The sequence below is a fragment of the Coregonus clupeaformis genome, chromosome 7, assembly GCF_020615455.1.
Source record: "Coregonus clupeaformis isolate EN_2021a chromosome 7, ASM2061545v1, whole genome shotgun sequence".
In the NCBI taxonomy this organism is placed as follows: domain Eukaryota; kingdom Metazoa; phylum Chordata; class Actinopteri; order Salmoniformes; family Salmonidae; genus Coregonus; species Coregonus clupeaformis.
The window spans coordinates 32,636,389-32,661,436 of record NC_059198.1 but is presented as its reverse complement, the minus strand read 5'-3'; the positions used below and the strand labels follow the sequence as shown (position 1 = coordinate 32,661,436).

The following is a 25,048-nucleotide window of genomic DNA, read 5'->3' as shown; positions in this document are numbered from 1 at the left end:
GGGTGGAAATATCAGAGGACGGGCTCATTGTAGTGGCTGGAATGTAATAAATGGAACGGCATGAAACACATGGAAACCCTGTGTTTGATACCTTTCAATTAATTCCATTTCAGCCATTACAATGAACTCGTCCTCCTATATCTCCGCCCACCAGCCTCCTCTGTCATGTTCTAATACTAAAGGTCTATACTTCCAGTGCAGTTATGACATTATTATGACATCCTTATGAAGACCTGTATGCACTGTTGGAGGCAGGGACAGTTATGGACAGAAAGTGGTGGCGTATAGTAGTTTAGTTGCAGTTTGTGGTAGTGGAAGTTTGGGCTGGTTATCGGTTGTAGAGGATGTGTAGAGGTTCACAGGAGGGAGACCGCTATCTAATTCAGTATGTCATTTTCTCGTATCCTGTCACACTCCCGCTCTGATCTTAGATCCTGATTCTTGTCCTGTTGAAAACCTCCCCCATTCCTTCCCATCTTGCACAGAACACAGATTTTTTAATCTTCCCGGTGCACTGTTGTGTTTGTTTATTTACATTGTTGTACGTTACATAAACTTAACATAATATATTAACTCTCCAATTAAAATACTAAGATGGGAGAGGGCCAATGAATAAAGAGGATCGGATGTCAGCATAGGATGTAGATTCTCCTAAACCCCTGGCCATATAAGAGATGCCCATTTAGACATTACTACAAGGCCATGGATGACCACACATACACAAACAAAGGTCATTCTCTGATGACCATCCACTGTTTACATTCCCTAGGTCTACTGTTCATAGTGAATCCACGTCCTTTCCCTACGTTTTCCTCTTAGTAAGAGAATTTAGTAAGGGGTATTCATGTAGGCTATTTCCCTCTGTTGTAAGATGTCCGCTGTGTGCTGTCAGTCTGAGACACCATCTATGTCCCTCTCAGCAGCTCTGACACTCTAGGCCCAGCAACAATGTGCAGTGCACTCTGCAAGGGCGAGGGAAGGAGGGAGACCAATGCCAGTGGACACAGTTGACTCATGCCGTGTGACAAAGTGAAAATGTATCATCAGATGCCTTGGCTCGGGACAGAGATGCACATTCTCCCTCTCGCTAAGGCAAAGATTTAAACGCGTCTCAATGCCTTTAATGCAAAGTATGTCAACTGGAATGATAACAAATAAACAAGTCTGTCGACTGAAACGAACTGTTGGATCCAGTACACTGATGTACAAAAGCTAATCATTGCCTTGACACTTAACGGCAAGAAGGAGTAGAATACTATCTTAAAGAATGACATTGCTGTTATTTTCATAGTGTAAATATTGCATTTTCAATACTGTCTTGTAATTTCATTGGGGCCATTATACTAGAGCACTAGATGGGGAAATATTCCTTATTCTCAAACCACAGTGGTGTATTGCCAATGGTGTCTTCTGGATACAAGTTTGAATAATGCAGGCTGGCAGCAACATCAACCAATGGAATAGGCCTAGATTTAAATATATCATGCTATTATGCCCCACCTATATTACCATTTTGCCTTGAGCTATGTAAATTCAATGGGCAAGCTTAGATCTCCATATCATATAATGGTTTTAAACTGGGAGAGACAGGAGAAGAGCTTCAATCAGCATTAGTGATGGGCCTACATGCCAAGGTGTGGTGCATAACTTGACAGTTGACCAGCTCTAAATGGTGCTCCATCCTGTGATAAAAATCCAGTGATATAAGATATTTCCAATAGGAATTTGGCAGTACAGTGGCACCAGTCCCTATCAGCAGGCCAGGCAGGGCATAGCTAACCTACGTAATGCAGCAGCAAGGTGTTGTCTGTTCAAGTTGAGCGTAGCATATAGGTCAGGGGTAGGCCACCCTGTTCCTGGAGTGCCGCAGCCACTTCATGTTTTTGAGTTAACCAACCTGGACCTGGTGTGTTGAATTTAGGCGATCACTGAACAGATCAATTAGCTAAGTAGCTCAGTGTGGTGCCTAGTTGGGACAGAATCCTGCAGTACCTAGTTTGTACCTGCAATTCTACAAATGTTGCATTGGGCCGGAGATAAATTAGCAGTTTTACAGGTAATTTCGTGCAATTCTACACATTTTGCCATAGGGTGGAGAGAAATGTTTGCAGTTTTTAATATGATTTCTGAGTGAGAGTGACTAACAAAATGAATGGGGAGGCCCAGGTCGGTAATTCGACCATGATTACTACAAGTTTTTGATAGCTGGCTAGACTAATTTACCAATCAAAAAAATGCAAGCTGACACGGGCTAATTAAGTGACTGTCTGTGCCTGACATAGGCCTAACAAGAGAAACTGATGATCCACAACCAAATTTCGAAATTGCACCTTGTTTATTCTAACATTCTAACTCGCAACAGTAAATTGACCCTGACTGAGTTCCCCCAAAAACATATTAATATTTTTTGTTTTTGGAAATTGATTCGCGGGCATACAAAAGTGGGTTGCCCATCCATTATCTATTCCAATACAAGAAAGCATAGATTATATTCCGGACTCCCAAAACTGCCATAGGCTATATAGCCTAATAAAATACACCCGCGAGGTCGTGCTATGGACAAGAAGCTTGCGTGCGCTGCTGTAAAATTATTACAAGCACTTTTTGCACAGATATCCTATAAAAGGTTTCAATAGCCCTTTTAAGCATTCCGTCGGCTAAAATGATTACAAGCACTTTTTGCACAGATATCCTATAAAAGGTTCCAATTGCCCTTTTAAGCATTCCGTCGGCTAAAGGGCATGTAAAATCCAGGATTAGCTTCAACCGACGCACTCAGCTAATGCAGTGGCTAGCTGTAGAGGCCTATAGTTTCCTAGCGCTGACTGTAGGCTGATTATACAAGACAGATCAATTATTTCTGCGACCCGTCAAAACCAGATTGTGCGGGTGCCTATCAAGCAGAATGCCAGGGCGTAAAAAAACATTCTGCATTGAAATAGCAGAGCATAGCCGACATTTCTTGCCATTTGAAGGCTGGCAACCCCCTTCCTTTGCTTACCTGGAAACCATACGTCGCACTCGGAATTGTATCCTATTTACAACGAAAGAAAATGTTTATTTTGACAAGGAGATATTGAACAAACGAGAAAATATCTTACCCGGGCCGCCATCTTCGCGTTTCGTGATGTTCAGAGGTGCAGCTTTGAATCGTAATTCATACGGCAGCGGACGGGAGACGGCAGATGGACTGTATCCTATCTACCTAGCTATGAATGAGGAACCAACGCTACACACACAGCACGACTGAGGAGTGCGACGCATTCGATTTTGATTGGCCGAATTCAGAGGAAGCCCTAGCAAAATATCATCAATGATCTCGTGCAATGAACGTCCCTCACGTTGCACGACTGTTCCCCCCTCCCACTCTTACACACTCTTATCCATGTAGCCTATTCTCTGTTTAATGTTGAGTATTCTCAATAAAATTATTGTAGCCTCGCTTACCAGTAAATAATATGTGCAGATTACACACACAACGTAGCTATTGGAGTTTATAGATTGATATTGTGATCTGCAATTGTGAATAAGCTAGAATCTAGATTCTAAACTGTGCTGGGTGTGTGGTATCTTGCAAAGGCGCACCTTTCAGCACTGCAGACAGAGCCTCTACATTGGTCAGGACCAGGGACAGAGGCCCTCACACGTACAAACAGCAAGCCTCCCGTTCAGCACCACCGAGCGTGGACAGCTCCTCCTAACCACTCCACCAGTTCAGAGAAGGCCATTCCGCACTGCAGTTGCCCACCACGCAGCAGAATAGCGTTTGAGCAAGGCAATGCGCACCCAGTGTATTTAAGGGGGGTTCCCTTTGAGCGAGACAAGGTGCAAAATCGCTAGTCTTAATCACATAGTAAGTAGTTATTTGGGAGGCGTGATTTGTATGTATGATTCTCTGCAATGTAGTCATCTCAAGTCGGCCTGCCATGGATGAGAGAGGCTACTTCAGCAGCCATAGGCTACAGATTGGCAGACATATTAAGCAACCTAATCCTCTCTTATCCAACATTCCACCTAGTCTATCAGAGGGAAAGGTGAAGCTATTTCCATGATGGTACTTAGATACAGTATCTATCATCTCAGATCTCCAAGCTGCAGGTTGCTCAGTATTCCTGATGATGGGTCACAACTCTCTACTGCCTCGTTGTGGCCAGACTGGGCAGTGCAGGTTCATGGGAAGTGAAGTTCTTTTTTTAAAACCTTTATATAACTAGGCAAGTCAGTTAAGAACCAATGACGGCATACCCGGCCGTCATTGGTTATATGGCTAGGAGGTGGAAAGCGTTTGGCCTGTCTGCATTATGGTTTTATAGTGTGTGGTCCCTGGGACAGGATTGGTGTATCCAATACAGTGAAAATTCCACCAAGCCTATCTGTGTAAGATGGAGTTCTTGCTTCCTCAATGTTCAACATTCATTCACACGATCAGACACAAAGAAATATAACATTTAAAAAGGCTTGCAAATGTATTTTTTATATAAAGTAAATGTAACAGTTGATCAAATTCTTCTCACTCACATACATAGTCATACATCCACATACATTAGTCACAGATTGCCGCATCTTTACTCTAATAACACTATTTTGACTTACTTGAGTAGTTCAACAAAGTTGCACACAATATGATTCACAAATGAAAAGGGAAAATAATTAAACAACCCCATTTAACTTTGTATTGTACAAATGTGTTGTCTTGTTTGTGTTGCAAGTGAAAACATGGCACATAGTTATGACTTAGTCAAAGAAATAAGAGGATACAGGGTGAACTTCACCACTCTCCATAGAGTTCCATAGAGTCCCAGGCCATGTTCCATTCCAAACAGGCTCAGTGTTCCATTCCAAACAGGCTGGGTGTTCCTTTCCAAACAGGCTGGGTGTTCCATTCCAAACAGGCTGGGTGTTCCATTCCAAACAGGCTTGGTGTTCCATTCCAAACAGGCTGGGTGTTCCTTTCTAAACAGGCTGGGTGTTCCATTCCAAACAGGCTGGGTGTTCCATTCCAAACAGGCTTGGTGTTCCATTCCAAACATTTGTTTCCTTCCATCTGTTCTTTGCAACTTGCCCTTGCTGAGTTGAATGGACTGAATTCGTGAAAACAAAATGGTGGAAACTCCACCTGGCAGACACTATCTCTGTTGCTTTATACAATAGAAGATTCACTGCTTGTCATTTCCACTACAGTTCTACTCATCAGTATTATTGGTCAGTTTGCACATGTGCATTTTCATGGAAGGCCTATAGATAGAGTTCGCGAAATATCCAGATGTCAATATTTTACCAGTCACAGTAACTATCTGAAATTGTAAAGATAATAATTACACACATTCAAATGTGGTTGGAGCTATAAACATTAATAGCAATGAAAAGAGAGCAATATTCTAATTTTCACTTACTAGCATCAATTTGGAAGCAGCAAACCCTCAGTGGACATTTTTTTTTTTTTTCAGTAACTATTTCAAGCACATGGAAGTGTAAATGACTGTATTGTATGAGAATAAGCACTGAACCCATACCACACAACTTGGTTCAACAGCAAAGAACATGTCTTAATAATTATAATTCCAATTTTATCTGAAAGTCACTTATACATCAGCTATCTACCGTTCAATCCATCCCAAACACATCTTACAGGAAGAACATGTATGCAGGCTCTGCAATCAGATTTTCATATGCATATTTTTCATGAGGTTTGAGACTGCTGATAATATCAATGGCAGTTTCAATTGAGCGCTACACAGCCAAGTCAGTGGAGATTCTGAAATTGACAGATAATTAATATTTATCTTGTTCCATGTTGCCATTGAGTTACATTGGTAGAACACAAGTCACTGGCTCTGTCATCGTCAACATACATACACAATACTATAATAATAACTAATGAAATGTATAGGGTGATTGCATTAAGAAGTCTTTCTTGTTCTGCATGATGATCCAAGACTTGCGTTGTTGTTTTTATAAATCATAATCTTCAGAACGATATGGCACAGGACTCTCACCTCCCAACCTTGCAGGAGGTGGGATTTCATAAAAGTGAAGACTTCATAATCAGTAATCATAACTTCATAATGAGTTAAGGTAAGGGCAGCATTGCAGCATACTGCTCTCAGTCTAAAATCATGTGGCGCATGTCCCAAATGCCACCCTATTTCCTATGTAGTGCACTACTTTTGGCCAGAGTAGCCCATTACATAGGTAATAAGGTGCCATTTGGGAAGTAGCCGTGGTGTGCGAACACAAAGCAGCATGCTAGGAACCCATAGAAGCACACATGCATGACAACACAAGTGGTTACATAAATAACCATCAGTGGGGAGGGAATAGTCTCTTTAAGGGAGATGACTTTAATGGAGAATCCATTTAGTTCTGTCCTTAATGGAAACCAAGCAGGTGGACACATCACATGAAGTGCCACAATAATAGTCTCCTGTAGTTCTCGACTAGTGTTGTTTTGGGTCAATGGAAGTCAATCAACTCAGCAGTATGTTCTACTGGCCTTCCATATCACTTTATTTGAGGAGGACTAGCCTCCTCTCCATACCAAAACACAAATCAGGACTGTGGTAGGTGATGAGGTTTGGCAATGTTACCCTCTTATTTGTTAATGGTGAAATAAAACCAGGCATGCTTGTTGTGGGAAGAAGTGCAATGTTGTGGGGGTAGACTTGGGCAGGGCTATTGTTGGTGGTGAGGTAGGGGGTATTGGCAATTGGTGATTGTATGTGGAGGACATTAGGAAATGAAGACGTCAGAGGACATGTTAAGACGTGAAAACGTGATGTCCTGAGGGGACATGTGATGACATGGGACGTGGTCTCATGCGTAGTGGGATCATGATGTTTCTTGTGCCCCCACATTTCCCTGTTGAATCCACATGGATCCTCTCTTTAGCTCTGCCTTTGGTTGCTTTGATGACTCTTAGTTTTCCCCCCCTAACTATGTACAGTACACGAGCAGACTACTACAGTGATGTTGTCTGGTGTTTCCACTGTCTGTGTTAATATTTAGGGTCAGTGAGGATGCCGATGCAGCTTGGAGAGGGGGAAAAGGGATGCAGTGGCCTCACAGCTTTCTGAAGTCCCTAAAGTGATTCTCTTGACTCTGAATCTGGACACATAAAATGTATCTGTCTTCTACTCAGCCATTCTTCTTTTTATTCTAGTCACTGACATTTGATGACCTGTTTCGGGTTTATGAGGGGTCATCATTTTCTATAAATGTAATCTTGTCAGGTTTGGCTGCTGTTGAAGTAACATTTAATATGTGCCCAGCCCCAGGCCCCGCTGCATCTCTGTTATCAAATGTCCTGAAGGTCAGTGTTTTACTGTTCACTCAACATAAAGGTTATCAGTAATTTTATCTGTGTGATTGTCTGTAAGTACTATAATGCCCAAACATTGGCCTTGTTAACATGATATATGACACCAGAGCCTCCTGATTGGCCATTATGGGCCTCCAGCTAAACCAATTTTCTACTAATACAAGACGGGAACACCAGACAACGCTCCTGTTCTTTCTGTAGTCGTGCGTGCCACCCTGACCCTATCCACATCCCACCTGTCCCACTTCTCCCCTATTCCTCCCTTTACCGTCCTCCCAAGGTTCCTCTTATCGGTCGAGGCCAATCAACAACCTAGTCTTCTCTTCCTCCTTCTTGCTCTCGTTTTTGAGGTCGGCGAACACCTGGGTAAAGTAGTGCGGGTCGGAGTTGATCTGCAGCATCTTGCCACTCATGCGGTTGATGATTTCCAGGCAGCGGTCCCAGAAGGCCTCCTTCTCAGCCTCCACCAGGAAGGGCTTGAGCGGGTAGGAGATTTCATTGCCCATGTAGGAGTAGGACAGGTAGAGGCACGTGAGCAGAGATGCTTGCAGCTCCCGCTCGCTGGCCACCTCAGAGGAGACCACATCGCGGCACAGCATGTAGAGGAAGACCACATTGGCCGGGGTGATGAAGCCCTGATCCTGCCAGCCCTGGAGGAGGAGGGAGCGGTCCACACTCCGCAGCCACAGCACTGGGTCGGTGGGGGACAGACGCTTCAGCCGGTAGCAGCGCCGGCACAGGAACTCACCCAGGCTACGCATTAACTCGCTGGTGGAGGCCTGGACGATCACCCGCTTGGGCGTGCCCGCATTCATTGCCTGGCCCCCCATGGAACCGGTCAGCGAGTTCTTCTTGGCGGTGGCGGCCACGTTGGAGACGGTCTTGGAGGTGGGGATGGTGGCAGCTATGGTGGGTTCCTGCGTGGCGAAAGAGGACAAGTTGGCACAGGACTGGGACTTCTTCAGCTTCTGGCTGTTGGTGATGGTGTGCTCAGTGCTGACCTTCTGCCCATCGTCGGGTGGGAGCTTTTTGGAACCTTTCCGTTTGGCCGATACCGCCACAATACGTTTCCATGGCAACACGCTGATGAGGGACTGGCGCTTGAGGCTCTTGGTGTCCTTGGAGTTTTTGCTGTTCTGGACGGCTGTGTAGTGGCCCACAGTGGCCGGGCCATCCTCGAACAGGGCCGCCTTCCGGTAGCTAGGGGAGAGGGACAGAACGGTACCCATCGTTCCTCTGGGGGAGAGAGTGATGGAGGGAGAGTTGGTTCTCTTCTCTGGGGATCTGACAAAGGTGTTTTTAATGGGAAGAACCAAATATTCTTGTTCTCTGAGAGGGGAAATGGTACCTGTCAATAAACAGAATAGAAAGTGCATTACAAAGTAGTATGCTACAGCGTTTTGTGCATAGGAAACATTTGGGATTTGGGGGGAAAATGTATTGAAGATGAGCTGTACATTGATTGCTGAATGCATTTCCAACGGTTATTAAAACAACAACTGTTGATCTTGGAAAATTCCAGGGTAAAGTATTTTGTATTATTTGTATTAATTGGAAGGCCATATTACATAAGAAATATTACATTTAAATAGTATAAATATTTAGTGTTTATTTCAAACACATCGTTTTTAGTTTGTTCAGTTGATATACATCAGATGCAAATCTGACTTCCTATCTTTAAAACAGAAGTAATCAAAATCCCCAACTTATAACCAAATCAAATTCCTTTACAGCTTGGTTTGGATAAATCAATCAGTTCCTTTATGTGTGTTAATTAGGCTATGAATAATTCATCACATTTATTAAATAGCCTGTGTTTACAGGACAGTCAAAGTTGCAGTTTTTTTTGTTAGTCACAGATCAATGAATAGACCTTGGGCTATATAACACCTCAGAGACAGTTAATTCATAAAGGCCAAATCTCGCAGCATTCACTATACACTTTTGAAATGATGTTTTGTTTAATATTCATTTCAGCCATGATGTTAATATCATTTATAAGATGTATTATGTCTAATATCTCAAATTTCGAATGCAAATTCGAATTAATCTAACCAGGCCAAACATTACATCGTTACTATGAATTTTATATAAGGAGCAAGATAAGGCAACCGAAGCAGGATAAAGAAATGTGCGCAAGCATCCATCTTAGCTTCAAAATGGAAGCCTTGAATGAAAACACCATCCCCTTTAGCACAAGACAGCGTTGATATAGATATAGATGTTATATTTGTTGACGTTACATGTTTTTATTTGTGATATTGATAAATATTGTTTATTGATGACACATGACCTATTATTGAAGGCATATTTTTTCTCCAATTAACCATTATCAAGATATGGAAATGCAAGCAAAAAATTGCACTGTAATTTTAAAATGGTTGCTTAATCGTGCCCAATAAAGACAAATACAGTGCAATGATAAAGAAACCGAATTCACTGTCTTGTTTATAGCATGTTGATTAAATCACTTGATAATGATGCTGACACAAGCTGCAGAAAAACAACTGCTCATAAAGGCACAATTTCTTACCTTCCAATCAGTAGAGTATTCTGGTATAATCCATATAGAATCACAGCTTGTGATCTTAACTTTTAGTCAGTTCTTGAGTATCTTGTGATGATTGTGATGAACCGATAGGCCTAATAGTTGTTTTTCACTCCGAGCTGCGGCCACTGACACAAGCGCTGTCCACGGTCCTGGGGTGTCTAGGCGGGAGCAAGAGAAGGCGCTATGGAACTGAAAGCTCTATGAATGAACGTTTCCCGGTTCTTGCTGTGTCTATGTGTGGTGTCTCAATCTTCAGCTAAGAATAATGGAATAGTCTCTTTCTCATAGAGGGCAATACCGGTACACAGCAGATGCGAAATGTATTGCCAACACTCGCTATTAGTATAAAAATGTATTCCATTGAAGAGCAAAAATCAATAGCACGGCTGTTATCGCAGTCCTCCGGACGAAGCAGACAAAGGGGCGTATCTCTCTCAAACACGCCGTAGGGAAAGGCGAGAAAGAAGATAAGGAAGATGTAAACAGAAAATAAAACGATCAAATGTATACTACAGATTCTAAAAATAGATGGCTTATCCTTAAGCAAACCAGCAAAAATCTCGACGCTTTGATGCAGGCATCTGCAGATATTCGGGTTGGCTGTGAAACTGATATGCAGTCATCCTATTGGTCCGCGCTGTAAACTGCTGTTTCTGCTATGTCGTTCTCCCAATCGTAGCGCTAGAGACCGTATTGGCTGTGGATGTGTGGGTAGCCAACCGCTGGGTGCTCTGTCCATGGTGCTGAATCCGCTGTATCCAGTGGTGCCCTTCACTCCGTTCACAACCAATACAGTTACGCCATACAAACTAGTAAACTCAAACCCCATTGGCAGATCAGGACTCTCCGTAGGCCTATATCTTTAGATAAACATGCATTTGTAACTGCATAGCCTACACTTGATATCGAGTGCTTAATCAAAAGGATAATTTAGATATTGTCCCCATCACCGGAGATAAGAGCACTATACACTATCATTTATTTAGGCCATTCGCCTTTCCATTTAATCTCTCCAATGCATGCTAAATTATGGAATTATGTTTGGGTTCACCTCTAACATGTGTCCGCATGGTTGGGTGATGGACAAAAAAAATGCTGGGTTAAAAACAATTCAATTTGGGTAAATATTGGACAGAACACATGCTGGGTTATTTTGAACCAGCACTTGGGTCATTTCACAACCCATTGCCAGAGCCAGGTTGGGTTGTTGATGCTTGGTTATTGATCTACGATCAGAGATGGGCAATATTTATGTTACATGTATTTGAAATACCTATTTGAATTACTTCTGAGTATTTTGTATGTTGTATTACATTGGGCTGAACTACACTCCAATGTATTTTGTAACAAGGTACTTTTGAAAGCTGTAATTTGTATTTTCAAAATGCAAAATACTTTTCTATAACATTTCTTTATAGTTGTTCACAATTTTGTGTCCCCCTTTCACTCTACATTGGTATCAAAAGTCTGATGACACTATGGTGTGATAACAGCATCTGCTAAATGAACTACAGTACCAGTCAAAAGTTTGGACACACCTACTCATTCAAGGTTTTTATTTTATTTTATTTTTTACTATTTTCTACATTGTAGAATAATAGTGAAGACATCAAAACTATGAAATAACACATGGAATCATGTAGTAACCAAAAAAGTGTTAAACAAATCAAAATATACTTTATATTTGAGATTCTTCAAACAGCCACCCTTTGCCTTGATGACAGCTTTGCACACTCTTGGCATTCTCTCAATCAGCTTCACCTGGAATGCTTTTCCAACAGTCTTGAAGGAGTTCCCACATATGCCTAGCACTTGTTGGCTGCTTTTCCTTCACTCTGCCGTCCGACTCATCCCAAACCATCTCAATTGGGTTGAGGTCGGGGGATTGTGGAGGCCAGGTCATCTGATGCAGCACTCCATCACTCTCCTTCTTGGTAAAATAGCCCTTACACAGCCTGGAGGTGTATTGGGTCATTGTCCTGTTGAAAAACAAATTATAGTCCCACTAAGCCCAAACCAGATGGGATGGCGTATCGTTGCAGAATGCTGTGGTAGCCATGCTGGTTAAGTGTGCCTTGAATTCTAAATAAATCACAGACAATGTCACCAGCAAAGCACCCCCACACCATAACACCCCCACACCTCCTCCATGCTTTACGGTGGGAAGTACACATGCAGAGATCATCAGTTCACCCATACCGCATCTCACAAAGACAGAGCGGTTGGAACCAAAAATCTTCAATTTGGACTCCAGACCAAAGGACAAAATTCCACCGGTCTAATGTCCAATGCTAGTGTTTCTTGGCCCAAGCAGGTCTCTTCTTATTATTTGTGTCCTTTAGTAGTGGTTTCTTTGCAGCAATTCGACCATGAAGGCCTGATTCACACAGTCGCCTCTGAACAGTTGATGTTGAGATGTGTCTATTACTTGAACTCTGTTTATGGGTCTCTTCAGACGCCTGGGCAAACAGAAATGTATGCAGTTTTGCAAAGTTAAATATATAAATTTGGTCACTAACTCAGGAGCGATAGGGAGACGCGTGCTACATCCTTGGCTTCCAACAGCGCCCCCCTATTACTTGAACTCTGTGAAGCATTTATTTGGGCTGCAATTTCTGAGGCTGGTAACTCTAATGAACGTATCCTCTGCAGCAGAGATAACTCTGGGTCTTCCATTCCTGTGGCGGTCCTCATGAGAGCTAGTTTCATCATAGCGCTTGATGGTTTTTGCGACTGCACTTGAAGAAACTTTCAAAGTTCTTGAAATGTTCCGTATTGACTGACCTTAGAGTAATGATGGACTGTCGTTTATTTGAGCTGTTCTTACCATAATATGGACTTGGTCTTTTACCAAATAGGGCTATCTTCTGTATACCCCCCCTACCTTGTACCAACACAACTGATTGGCTTAAATGCATTAAGAAGGAAAGAAATTCCACAAATTAACTTTTAAGAAGGCACACCTGTTAATTGAAATGCATTCCAGGTGACTACCTCATGAAGCTGGTTGAGAGAATGCCAAGAGTGTGCAAAGCTGTCATCAAGGCAAAGGGTGGCTATTTGAAGAATATCAAATAAAGATATTTTGATTTGTTTAACACTTTTTGGGTTACTAAATTACATGATTCCATATTTGTTATTTCATAGTTTTGATGTCTTCATTATTATTCTACAATGTAAAAAATTGTACAAATAAAGAAAAACCCTTGAATGAGTAGGTTGTGTCCAACCTTTTGACTGGTAGTGTAAATGTATATGTAAAAATGAATAATTGCAAAGCATGCTGAGTATTAGTCAAATGAGCTCTGCCCCGAAACGAGGCCAATGAAAATACCCAGTGTGCTTTGCAGTTGTTAATTTTCACATATACATTTAGGTAATTTAGCAGACACTCTTATCCAGAGTGTCAATGCATTCAACTAAGGTAGATAAACAACAACATAACACAGTCATAACAAGTAAAACGTTTCTGTAACCATTACTGAGAATGTTATTTCTGTTCGGTCAGCAACTTGCACATGAATTTTTGTATTTTAAAACACAAAACACATTAAGTTTAATTAAATACAATACTTTGCAAAAGTATCTTGTATTTTATTTTGATACATTGGTCTTTAGGGCATTTTGTAGTTGTATTTTTTAATTGTAATTTATGGCCATCCCTGGCCACATATGACTGGGACAAATGCACTTGAACTGGTAATTACTTGTGGGAAACTCGTCTATCATCCTGAGATCCCACTTCTCCCACATGCTGACCTCTGACATCATCTACTAAGGAAATTACCTTGATAACAGCATTTTCGACAGTTAAATGCAACAACAACAAAAGCTATCTATTAATATGGTTTTTGAACACTATAATGTGTTTACAAGCATGATAGCTGTACTTTTAGTTCATGGTTTAAGCAGCTGTTGGCCATTAGCCAATCTGTGTTTCTCAACGAGTTCAAAGCACCACCCATGACTGTATTTGTTAGTGACATAGACATGGCTGTTGCATTCATCAATTTTCAGTCCTGTGGCCTTCACCAAGTGAGATCCTAAGAGAATATGTTATCATAAAAATGTCATGATTTAACACAACACCTATTTCATAAGGCCATATTTTGAGGGCCTAGTTTTACCCTAATACAGTGGCCGAAAACTCATGGTTTACAGGCCTGCAAGTCACATTATGCTGACTTGCAAAGTGATTTGCAATTCCTATCGGAGTCCAGCCAGAGTGGGGATATCCAACATTTAGATTTTATATTCACCCAAACATGCATTCAGAATGACCGCCGGGTTGGGAAGACTAAGATACAAGACTACCTAAAGAATCTAAACTGGAACAACCATTTCAGTAAAGGGTGCAACAAGTCCAAGTAACAGATTGGATTAATAAAACAAATTATGTTATTTGTATTTGAGTAGGATAAAATTAATGTATCAATTAATGAACATGCAAAAACATAGATATTGAAACAAACAATTCCAAAAATGGTGCTGGGAAATTTCATTATGATGGGTGTGGTTTTGGTTTAACACTGGTTATTAACACCAACAGGTTATTTTACACCAATGAGTGTTCATTTAACAGTTATAGAGTTAATTTAACACCTGAATCAACACTAGAAATGTTACACTGAAAAATCAACACTAGGAATACTGGCCAATTTGCTTTATACCAAATCCATTATGGGATGTTACAATATAAAGTATCCCAACCCTGGTACAACAGTAAACATGTTTGTTGTAGCCCTGGACAAACACACCTCATTCAGCTCATTGAGGGTTTGATGATTAGTTGACTAATTGAATCAGGTGTGCTTGTCCAGGGTTACAATAGAAATGTGCATTGTTGGGGGTACTCGAGGACCAGGGTTGGGAAACGTTGTTTTATACTGTAGAATAAACAAGACAAAACAGGCTTGATCTTCTTAAAAACAGCAATATATCTCATAAAAACACAGTTCATTATCAACTATATGATGTTGATTATGTTCATAAACAATATTGTTAAGGTTTTCAAACTCAGTAGATATTTTTCAGTTTTTCAAAACTACTACCATATTTTTCAATCCAGGATCATATAAATCCGTTTTTTTCTCTACATAAAAAAAAAATGAACATAAAATAATCAAGGTTACAAAATCCAGATGCAGTGCATCTTTGATTAGGCCTGTATCTTTTCATCTCCTGAGAAGTTTGCTAATGTTGTTCAAAGCTAATTAATAACCATTGTTTTACAAATTGACATTTCTCAGTTATATCAAATGCCTGGAAAAAGTGTTTACAATAAGTGTTAAATCTTGCATTATTGCCTGTGTTTAAGATGAGAACAATTATTGACAAATCTAAATACCTAATGGTTAAGTTTTAAACACTGACGTTTAGGTTATACATGTGTCACGTTTCATGGTTTTACAGTGCATTTTGTTCCTCTCCTAACTGTCATTAAAACATTGAATACAATTAGTAACCATGCTTTACAAGCATCTTCAACTTAGTTAAATGTACATTTCTCGGTTATACCGTCTTTCACCTAACTGCCTATGATTTTTCAGAAGAAAAAATACTTTATAAAGTTCAAACAAAGAGGGAATATATATATATATATATATATATATATATATATATATATATATATATATATATATATATATACTATTAACATACAAAAATGACAGAACAATAAAAAAATCTTAAGAGTCTCGTGCTTGGAATAAATGATGTATAAGCATATAGTAAAACAATCATATCAATGATATATTTATGAGTATGTGCAATTCCCTACTAAATATCTTCATTTGAGCATTGATGTATTTCTCCTAATTGTTAGTTTGTTCCCTATGATACTCCACCATGAGTTGCTTTTACTTTCCATCTCTATAATATTAATTAAAATGTTTTCAACAAGTTTTATTTGAGATAGAAATTACTATCCAGTGATTGTGTTTAGTGATGAGCTATTGATTCTTTTATGGCTTGACATTTAGCTCCTTCAGGGCATCTTCCTTTGATATTTTTGTCTAAGCTTCTGGAATTGCACCCTGGCATACATTCTCATTTACAAGTCTCAACTTGTGTTTTTCTTCCAATTGCTTCTTGAAGGTACAGATGAATCACTTCCAGTAGCATTTCTGACTTCCATCTGGAGTGATTTGTCCTGTGTAGCTCAGTTGGTAGAGCATGGTGCTTGCAACGCCAGGGTTGTGGGTTCGATTCCCATGGGGAGCCAGTATGAAGAAAAAAAAGTGAACAAAAAAATGTATGCACTCACTAGCTCTGGATAAGAGCGTCTGCTAAATGACTAAAATGTAAATGTCAAGGGGGTGACCAGACTCTTTATATTTACAGTAGGGGATAATATAGAGTCCTGTGATGGAAAAAGTAGATTATCACTTGCTACTTCAGTGGTACAAAAATCAACAGAACATATATCTCTGTTCTTGTACTGACTACCACTTAGAACCTTAGTGATGAAATTCCACAATGTGGAGACCGGTATGATTAGGTATGGTGTTGGAGCAGATAGCTGTGCAAAAAGGACACTGCTCCCAGCATCCCACTCAACTGATTGCATAGCATGTCACTTGCTCTGTATATCATGTTGGTCATGTTAGACCCATTTAACTTGTTGTTTTTTTATTCGGTCCATGGGGTCCACGCACAGCTTTTTATCTGCAACAAGTCAATTTGATGGAAAATCTGTCGCCAATTGGATGGAAAGGTTTCCATCGCGTTTTCAACTCTACTGATGTTGCATTATATAGCGAGTGTGTCCACTCTGGTATTGACACGTGCGCTCTAGCCAACAGCACGCAGGGTGCACATACAGTGCTGTTTCTGCATGCTGTTGGCTAGAGCGCACGTATGGCCTACATGATGTGATTATTTTTATTTGTGAAATGGCAGCCAAGCATCGATGATCATGTCACCAGAAAAATACCCTTGATATTTATTGGAAAGGCGCATCAAGCTCATCACCTCGCACTTTCACCATCCTGTGAAGTTCATAACGTATTTCATCTGTAGCCTAATAAACTGCATGCTTTCCTGACGAGTCGTAGTGGGAGGACCACATGGCATGTCATCGCGTGACTCTAAGTTTACTTTGATATGATGGTTACACATTTTGTGCACAAAAGCGTTTCCACTGACATTTCTCGCATAATTCATTTTACAGACACAAAAAGATCCCACTTTGTTTAGCGCATTTAGTTTTGTCAACATGTGGAAAGTTGACCGAGAATGTTCTGTTTCCATCAGGCCTGTCGTTACATTTTTGTTATCCAACATGTACTTTACTCGCATAAAAAGGTTGGATGGAAACCTGGTTATTGTCTTCCTTTCCATTTTGCCGAATTGTTTCAAGGGAACTTCTTATTTTGTTTTAAAAGAATGTAAACCTCTCATTAGCTAGGTTTCCATCCAATTGGCGACAGATTTTCATGCAAATATTCTAAAATCCACATAAAGAAAATATGCGAATTTTTCCACCAGAGGTGTGTTTCCACCAAACGGACTTGTTGCTGATAAAAATCAGTGCGTGATGGCTTAGTGCAGACAAAATATACTTTTTCATGTACTGAATAAAAATCTAAAGTTCAATGTGTTTCCATCGCATTTTCAACTCTACATACAGATTTGTCACAAAAACTGTTGCGTTAAATAGCAAATGTGCCTACTCTGGTCTTGGCATGTACGCTCTAGCCAACAGCTAGCAGGTACAGTGCGGGTAGGCTGTGAGGCCAGATAGGCTAGTCTACATGGTGAGATTATTATGACTCCAAGTTTGCTTCAATATGATATGGTTGTTATATAAATAATTGCGCATAAAGACGTTTCCACCGCCATTATACCCACACAAAAATATCCCACCATGTCGAACGAAGAAATTATCTGTTGGCATTTTATAAAATTGTACCGAAACTTCCTGTTTCCATCACAGCTGTCATTATTTTATTTTAGACGGTATGACTTTACTCACAAAAAAACTGTGGATGGAAACATGGCCTCTGTCTGTCTTTCTTTCCATTTCCTTGTCTTGTTTCTTCAAGATATTCTTTCTCAATGATTTCTTTATCTTCTTCTGAGATTGACATTGTTTTGCCGAGTTGTGAACATAGCTCATCCAACCACATTGAGGCATTTCCATGTGTGTTACGCTTTCGCATGTTCTCAAAGTGTAATCAAAAAGAGATGACAAATAAGTGATAATGCTGGAGAAGCTGGTGTTTGGAGGATATATTGGCACGGGTGTTAGGCCCGCTAATGAGGCGCGATTTCGCCTGGCATAAAACATGTGCGCTCTCGTCGGGACACTGTTGTTTAGAGGAGCCAGCCAACAACACAGCTAACACAATCACTTCAATCTGAAGCTGGAAAGACTGCAAACTAGCTGCACTTAGTTTCGTTTGACCTTTTTTCAATTGACATTTCTTTGTATATATCCATAAAAATTATGACAGCTGATTCATGATTTCGTCTGTCTGAGAAAAGCTGCCTGCCTGCCTGTCTGGGTCCATTACTATTGGACAGCTGGAGATCGAATTTGAATATTGAAACAATGTTGCAAATGTCGGAGAGACAGTCAGCAAAGTTTATACAAATCTAGGCTGTTGAAAACTAAATGTTTGTCCAAAAGAAATGTGAGATAATGTCTAGATGCCTGGCTGGACTGATGAGACGGTGAATTGCGCAGTCAGATGGAACAGAGTAAATAGGCATTTTAACGTCATAGATTTAGCCGGTAGTAACTTGTGGAATAGACACCGTCTGGAATGCGGTTTTAACCAATCAGCATTCAGGATGAGACCCACCCGTTGTATAATGTTGAGCAATTCCTCACATTGCTTCTGTGTATCATCAATAAGTTCCTCCTTCAGGTTTTGGACTCTTATGTCAGTGTTGCTCTGTAGTGTATTGAGATTATGATGGTGTTAAATGTTTTTAAGTGGAACTGAAAGAATGTTGATTTTAGTATCAAGAGGGAATGTTTTAGTGTAACGCCACATACAACAGACAGGAAGTGTGTTGTAGACACGGGGATTGGACAGTAGAGGGAGCCACCCACATCTTGGGAGTTTATATATACTGGGGGAAAAACGACGAAGGGGCAGAAGCATTCAAGATTCATTTGGGAAACGGAGCTTCTCCAGACTTCGCGTGTCTGTAACTTATGCTGTAACCTCGTGATTTTAATAAAAGCCTTTGAACACGGTGCAGCTTAAGCAGACTCCTTGATTGACGGCAACAACTGCAAACAACAGACACTACAAATGGGGGCTCGTCCGGGATTCTGATTTCATCGTTCTTGGTCCCTTTCCTGGACTCGCGAGGTGACTACTGCCCAAGCCGGCTTTAAAGGTGAGATTACTCACAAAACATTTGGGCATTGGTTATCCCGCTGATTCATGAGAGGGCTTTGAAGGTGTACAGTTAAAAGTACTTGGGTCGTTGTTGATGTAGGGTGTTGCTGTTGATTAGGAGTCTGGTAATAATTATTCTAAAATTGTACAGCAATTGAAGGCAGATATTAACGGCAGATATTGGCAGAATAAAGTAAGGGAGATACGTATATAATTTTAGAGCATTGCAGGATTTGATAAGCCCTCGTAACAAACGGGGCGACCGCATGGTGGGCCATAAATCCTGGTAACGCGTTATGGGTTTCAGGTCAGTCTTAGACTGGGGTTTGGTTGGAGATTTATTGGGGGTTGCTTGCCCATCTTCTGTCCGACGGGATATCTGCATGGGGGGGACCGCTCATATAAATAGCCATACTCACGGCAGAATAAAGTTAGAAACATAGAAAAATGAATTTAAGACGCAATGCGGGTTTTGTTACATGTTGTAGGCCGCAGTTAGCTAAAGGCTAATGCTAATGCTAAATGCTAAATGTGTTTTGTGCCACATTGTACCTAAAGGCTAATGCTAATGCTAAATGTGTTTTGTGCCACATTGTACCTAAAGGCTAATGCTAATGCTAAATGCTAAATGCTAATTGTGTTGCGTGCTACATGATAACCTTAACCTTAGAGGTCCACTGCGATGGATTCAAGCCTCTTAAACTTGTTTGTATGTGGGTGGAACTCAAAGTTCTATGCAAATGTGAGTTCTGTTATGTGTAATTGTCTGGCTATAAGTGTAAAATAAAGAACTGAGGTAGAACGCTGGCGTTCTATGGTGTGGTAAGCATGGGGTTAAGTGGATGTGCGCATGCGCTTGATTTTACGGGGCTAAAACTACGACATGCGGTTATTTGCTAAAACTACAAAACACGGCATTGTGGGTAAGGGTCATAGGTCTTTGGGGTTACCCTGCAGGGGAGAAATAGCCACAGATAAGGGGAAGGTGGACACGAATCTTCTAAATCGTTAAAGTAACTGTTATTCGAACATGAAACTATTTGTTGAGATGTAGTAAATTTATAAATTAAATATATGTTGACGGAGTATAATGAATTGAATTAAATGACGGATTAAAATAAAATAAAAATGTTTTGAGCGATCTATTTAGTCCTGGGTTCAGTCTTATAGCAAATATGAGTGGGGGAATATTGAATGTGGATAACTTGGGTAAGTGTATAAACTTTAAATGCTTGTCTGTACCATTTTGTTCCCTTGTCATATGAGGCTATAGAACGAGAGCAAAGGAGAGAGAGGAGGGGCTAACGTGTGCGTGACGTGACAAGGTGTGACGCAGGCAGAGGATCATTCAAAATCAGGCTAGTGGTTTTTTGTCTACAAATCTTCCCTATAGGATGTTGGATGCAATGACACTCTCTCAGACGCTTGGCAACGGACTGATCATTTGAATAAAATTTGCATTTTGGTGTCTCTGTGCATTACTGGGCTTGATTGGGGGTTCGGTTGGAAAGCAGGTACTGACATTATTCTGTGATATTAAAATACTTGGGTGCATATTAAACAATGGAATTTATTGGTGTGGTAGCGTTGTAGATTGGAAGTCCTTGTGTTTTGATTGCTGTGAAGTTGACTACTGGTATTCACTTTCCGGATTCGTTAAGGTAAGTGGGCCACTAATTGATAAATTGGTAAAATAGGTGTAGAAATAAAAGATTGGTGTTAATTATTCATAATTTTTAATTGATTTTTAATTGATATTTAAATTGATATTTTTTGTTTTTTAATTAAAAATAATTTAATAATTTTTTTTAATTGAATTTTTTTGTTGATTTTATTTTTAATTAAAGAAAAAAAAAATTGGAATACAAATTATTTTGATTACATTTTTAATATTCATATTTTGATTGATTTGATTGATTTTTTTTTCGTGTTGTTTAGGTTTATATTAATAATTAAAGGGGGGGAAGCCATAGGCTATATAGGTTAAAATAAAATAGTTCACAATAAAGGAATATAAAAGAGTAGTTACAATGGGGAGAAAGGATAGCAAGGCTATGAAAGTTATTACACCGGTTGATATAGTGGAACATAGTAATCCTTTAGTTAAGGGTATTGCGAGATTATCCGGCAAATGGAACAAACGTTGGCCTGACATTGAACAACCATGGCCAGTGGAAGGGACTCTTAACCCTGACGTCATCAACATCATGAAAGTGCTTCTGTCAATTTACAAGGCAGATCAGAAGAAGGGAAAACAAAAGGAACGACGTAAAGAGAAGAGACAAAGGGAGCTGGGTGTTCTTAAACTGTTTGAAGATGAAGGACAAAAACTGATGAAAGATACCAACGACAAGGGAAGCAAAGGTATGGAGAAAAGGCTAAAGGAAGAGACGTCGACAGAGAAACTAAGGGTAGAAGTCGGTATACCTTTCTCACATACGGATTCGGCGAAAAGACCCCCACCTTATGAGAAGGAAGTAGAGCTTAGGGATGCTTATCCTCAGCTTCCAGTGATCCTCCAGCAGGGTGATTATTACATCAGAGATGAAGATGAACAAATAATAGAGAGAGGACAAGCAGAAACGACCATAAAAATGCATCCAAGCTCCAAAGGTAAAAAGAAAACGAGAAGTCTGAAAACTAAGGGTGGAATGAGGTTAAGTAGGATGGAACTGGATGAGGACGATGATGATCAGAGTGATTTAGAGGGGATCATGGGTGGATATGATCCTGTCATCAAACGGAGGTTGGCCAGAACGGAGAGAAGGGGTAAGGAAGGTTTGAAGAAGAAGGATACAAGATATTACAGTGCTGAGGAAGGTTTGAAGAAGAAGGATACAATATATTCGAGTGCTGAGGAAAGCAAAGATGAAGACAGCGATAAAGAGGAGACTGAAGGTGCTGTGTATTCGAAAGGAGTTTATCCTGCAAAGACTGGCACAGAAGAAATAGAAGGAGATATAGACCGATGCTTATCAGAACTGAAGAATGCAAGGACTGCAGAAGAGGTAAGAGAGCTAGAGGAAGAACTCCGGACGCTGACCATACAGAAGGAGAAACAGCTGAAAAAAGAATCTAAAAAAGGTGAGACAAAATATGCATTAAGGTCAAGGAAAGATACCACGAGCAAAATGATACCAGTTATCATTCGAGGTCAAAACTTTGAATATAAGCCGTTGCAAAATACCGATATGTCAAATATACTTGAGAAGTTGCCTATTCTTCAAAATGGGGCCTATCCTTGGATTTCGAAATTGGAGGAAATTACGGTGGGAACACAGTCAGCCATAGGAGACGTTAAGAGACTGTTGGCTAATCTCATTGGGATTCCAGATATGGAAGAAGTCTTTCAGAGAGCTGGACTCATTAGATATGTAGGGACTGCAGTGAACGATCCTGAATTGTTGGCTGCAAGTAGGAATCGTCTGTGGAGAGCATTGAAAGATACATTTCCAACAAATGTGCATCCTGATAATATTCTGATTGACCCGCTAGGACAACAAGAAAATCCGAGAGCCTATGTGTCAAGAGTTCATCAAGTGTGGAGAAATATTACTGGAAATGATCCAGATGTGAGTCAAATTGAGCAGTCAATTTTGAGAGCTAAACTGCAAATGGGACTGCCCTCACCAGTAAGAAGCAAACTGGCAGAAGTGGTTGGACTTGGAAGCATGACAAAAGGTGTCTATACAGATCACATAGCTCATCAAGTGGATCTGTACAGGAAGAAGGAACTCAACCAGAAAGAGCAGGACGAAGAAACTCTCAGAAAACTCAATCAAATACAACTGGGGGAGAATAAAAAGGATAAGAAACAAGCTTTGGTTATGCAGAGTCAGTGTGCACCAAACCAACAATCACTGCCACAGCTTCAACCAGAACAGTTCCAACCGCAATTGTACCAGCCACCCATGGCGGGACCAGTTGATTCATATCCACAGCCAATTTCTGGACAGACACAGAGTTGGAGAGGAAGAGGACGAGAAGGCTTCGGAGAAAGAGGAAGATTTAAGTCATCCTTCCAGCAACGTTCAGAAGCATGTTATAGTTGTGGACAGGTTGGTCACTTTGCCCGTGGGTGCAATTGGTCAGGAGGAAACAGAGGGAATTTTAGAGGAGGATACAGGGGCCAGTCAAGATCATCTGGAGGACCGGTGAACCCCTACAGGGGTCCGGAGCAAGGATTCTAGAGGTGCCTAGATGATCCGAAAGGGGGGTGTCAGCTGGTAGCATCAGGACCGGAAAAAGATCCAACAATTGAGGTGAAAATAAACAACCGACCATTGGAAGTGATGGCGGATAACGGAGCTGCGTTCACCTGTGTTCGACCTGAAGATGCTACACATCTCCCTATGTCCAATCAACTCGTTAGGACAATCGGATTTGAGGGAGTAAAACAGCTGATTCCTCTTACGGAACCAATTGAGCTATGCTATAAAGATCAGAAAATTACAATACCCATACTGGTATCAGAACATACACCTGTTGCATTATTGGGAAGAGATGCATTGTGTAAGTTGAACTGTACAATAAGATGTACACCAGACGGCTGTCTGATAGAAATGCCAAAGGAAAAGGTTTACCAATTGTCGATGATGACTGAGATGGATTCGTCTTCAGTATTCTGGATTGGAAATCTCAGTGAAGATTTTATGAAGCAGGCTAAAATATGGGAAAGATTTATTGTTGCAAATATGCCGGATGTGAAGCTTCCGGAATATCCATTCCATTGTACGCTCAAATATTTCAAGAAGGCTGCCCAACCACACTCAGAGGAATGGTTGAGTCATCAACCGAAGAATGTTCAACTTAGCTCAAGTTGCATTATTTTAGGACCACAAGGAGCAGCTATGAAGATAAACACAGACGATTATCTGAATAGAGAATTTGATATTGAGAAGAGTGTGCCACATGTTACCTTGTTGGTTTCGGAAGGCTATGAGCAAAAGCAAATAGGAGAAATGATGACAGAAGCAGAGAAACTTAGTTTCAGACCAATGAAAGAGAATTTGGCGATCTGGAGAAGTGAAGATCAACGATTTCTTAAAATAATGATTTCGGCTCAAGGACAAGGAGAGCCACAGGCTGTAGGAATGACACATGAATCTATTTGCAATATGAAAATTTATTCAGACCCTATGAAAGAGGAGATGTTGCAACAAGTTCCAGAAGGGTTGTGGTCTCAACATAGTACTGATATTGGACTTGTGAAATCAGCCCAACCTGTGAAGGTTGAACTTCGACCAGGAGCCAGACCTCCATGGAAAAATCAGTATCCATTGAAAGATGAAGCAATCAAAGGGATTGAACCACAAATTGAAGGACTTTCGAAAGCAGGTGTTTTAAGGACAACAAAAAACCCTCGGAGTAACACGCCTTTGTGGCCTGTAGAAAAACCAGATGGAACTTATCGTGTAGTTCATGATTTGAGAGCAGTAAATGAGGTAGTGACTGACTTTCCAGCAGAAGTGCCAGACCCTCATACCTTGTTAGCTCAAGTTCCTCCTGATGCGACACATTTTACAGTACTAGACTTATGTGGAGCATTTTTCAGTGTTCCCACTTAGTGTAGAGAGTCAGAATTTATTTGGGTTCACATATAAGGGACAGTTCTATGAGTACAGTAGAATGCCACAGGGGTACCGGCATTCGCCGCATATCTTCAATAAAGTACTGAAGGAAGATTTGGTAGGGATAGATCAGATATTGCAGAGCACTGTCATTCAGTACGTGGATGATATAATGGTTTGCTCACAAAATAAGGAAACATGTCATAGGGACTTGTTAGGTTTAAACCCCCAACATTTATAAGAATAACCTGCA

General features: G+C 40.6%; 2 protein-coding genes across 4 annotated transcripts in view; both read right to left on the bottom strand.

Annotated features, from left to right (window-relative positions):
* LOC121569763 (vesicle-fusing ATPase) overlaps positions 1-3,249 on the bottom strand; it is a 38,928-nt gene extending 35,679 nt beyond the window's left edge. For 2 of the 3 annotated variants that reach the window (XM_041880941.2, XM_041880940.2), the window contains exon 1: positions 3,102-3,249. In XM_041880941.2, coding sequence (XP_041736875.2) covers positions 3,102-3,113 — 12 coding nt within the window. In that variant the 5' untranslated portion in view covers positions 3,114-3,249. The remainder of the gene's footprint in view (positions 1-3,101) is intronic. The other variant, XM_045221312.1, reaches the window with a different exon arrangement.
* A 1,204-nt stretch (positions 3,250-4,453) lies between these two features.
* LOC121569762 (cyclin-dependent kinase 5 activator 1) lies at positions 4,454-10,532 on the bottom strand. Its single transcript, XM_041880939.2, has 2 exons — positions 9,852-10,532; positions 4,454-8,666 (listed from the first exon to the last, which is right to left on the bottom strand). Exon 2 carries the CDS (start codon positions 8,545-8,547, stop codon positions 7,606-7,608), a length of 942 nt encoding a protein of 313 aa, XP_041736873.1. The 5' UTR covers positions 8,548-8,666; positions 9,852-10,532; the 3' UTR covers positions 4,454-7,605.
* Between the last annotated feature and the right edge of the window lie 14,516 nt (positions 10,533-25,048).

What these genes read in the sequence shown, in the direction of transcription:
- LOC121569762 (XM_041880939.2), bottom strand. Translation starts at nt 8,547, where the DNA reads ATGGGTACCGTTCTGTCCCTCTCCCCTAGCTACCGGAAGGCGGCCCTG.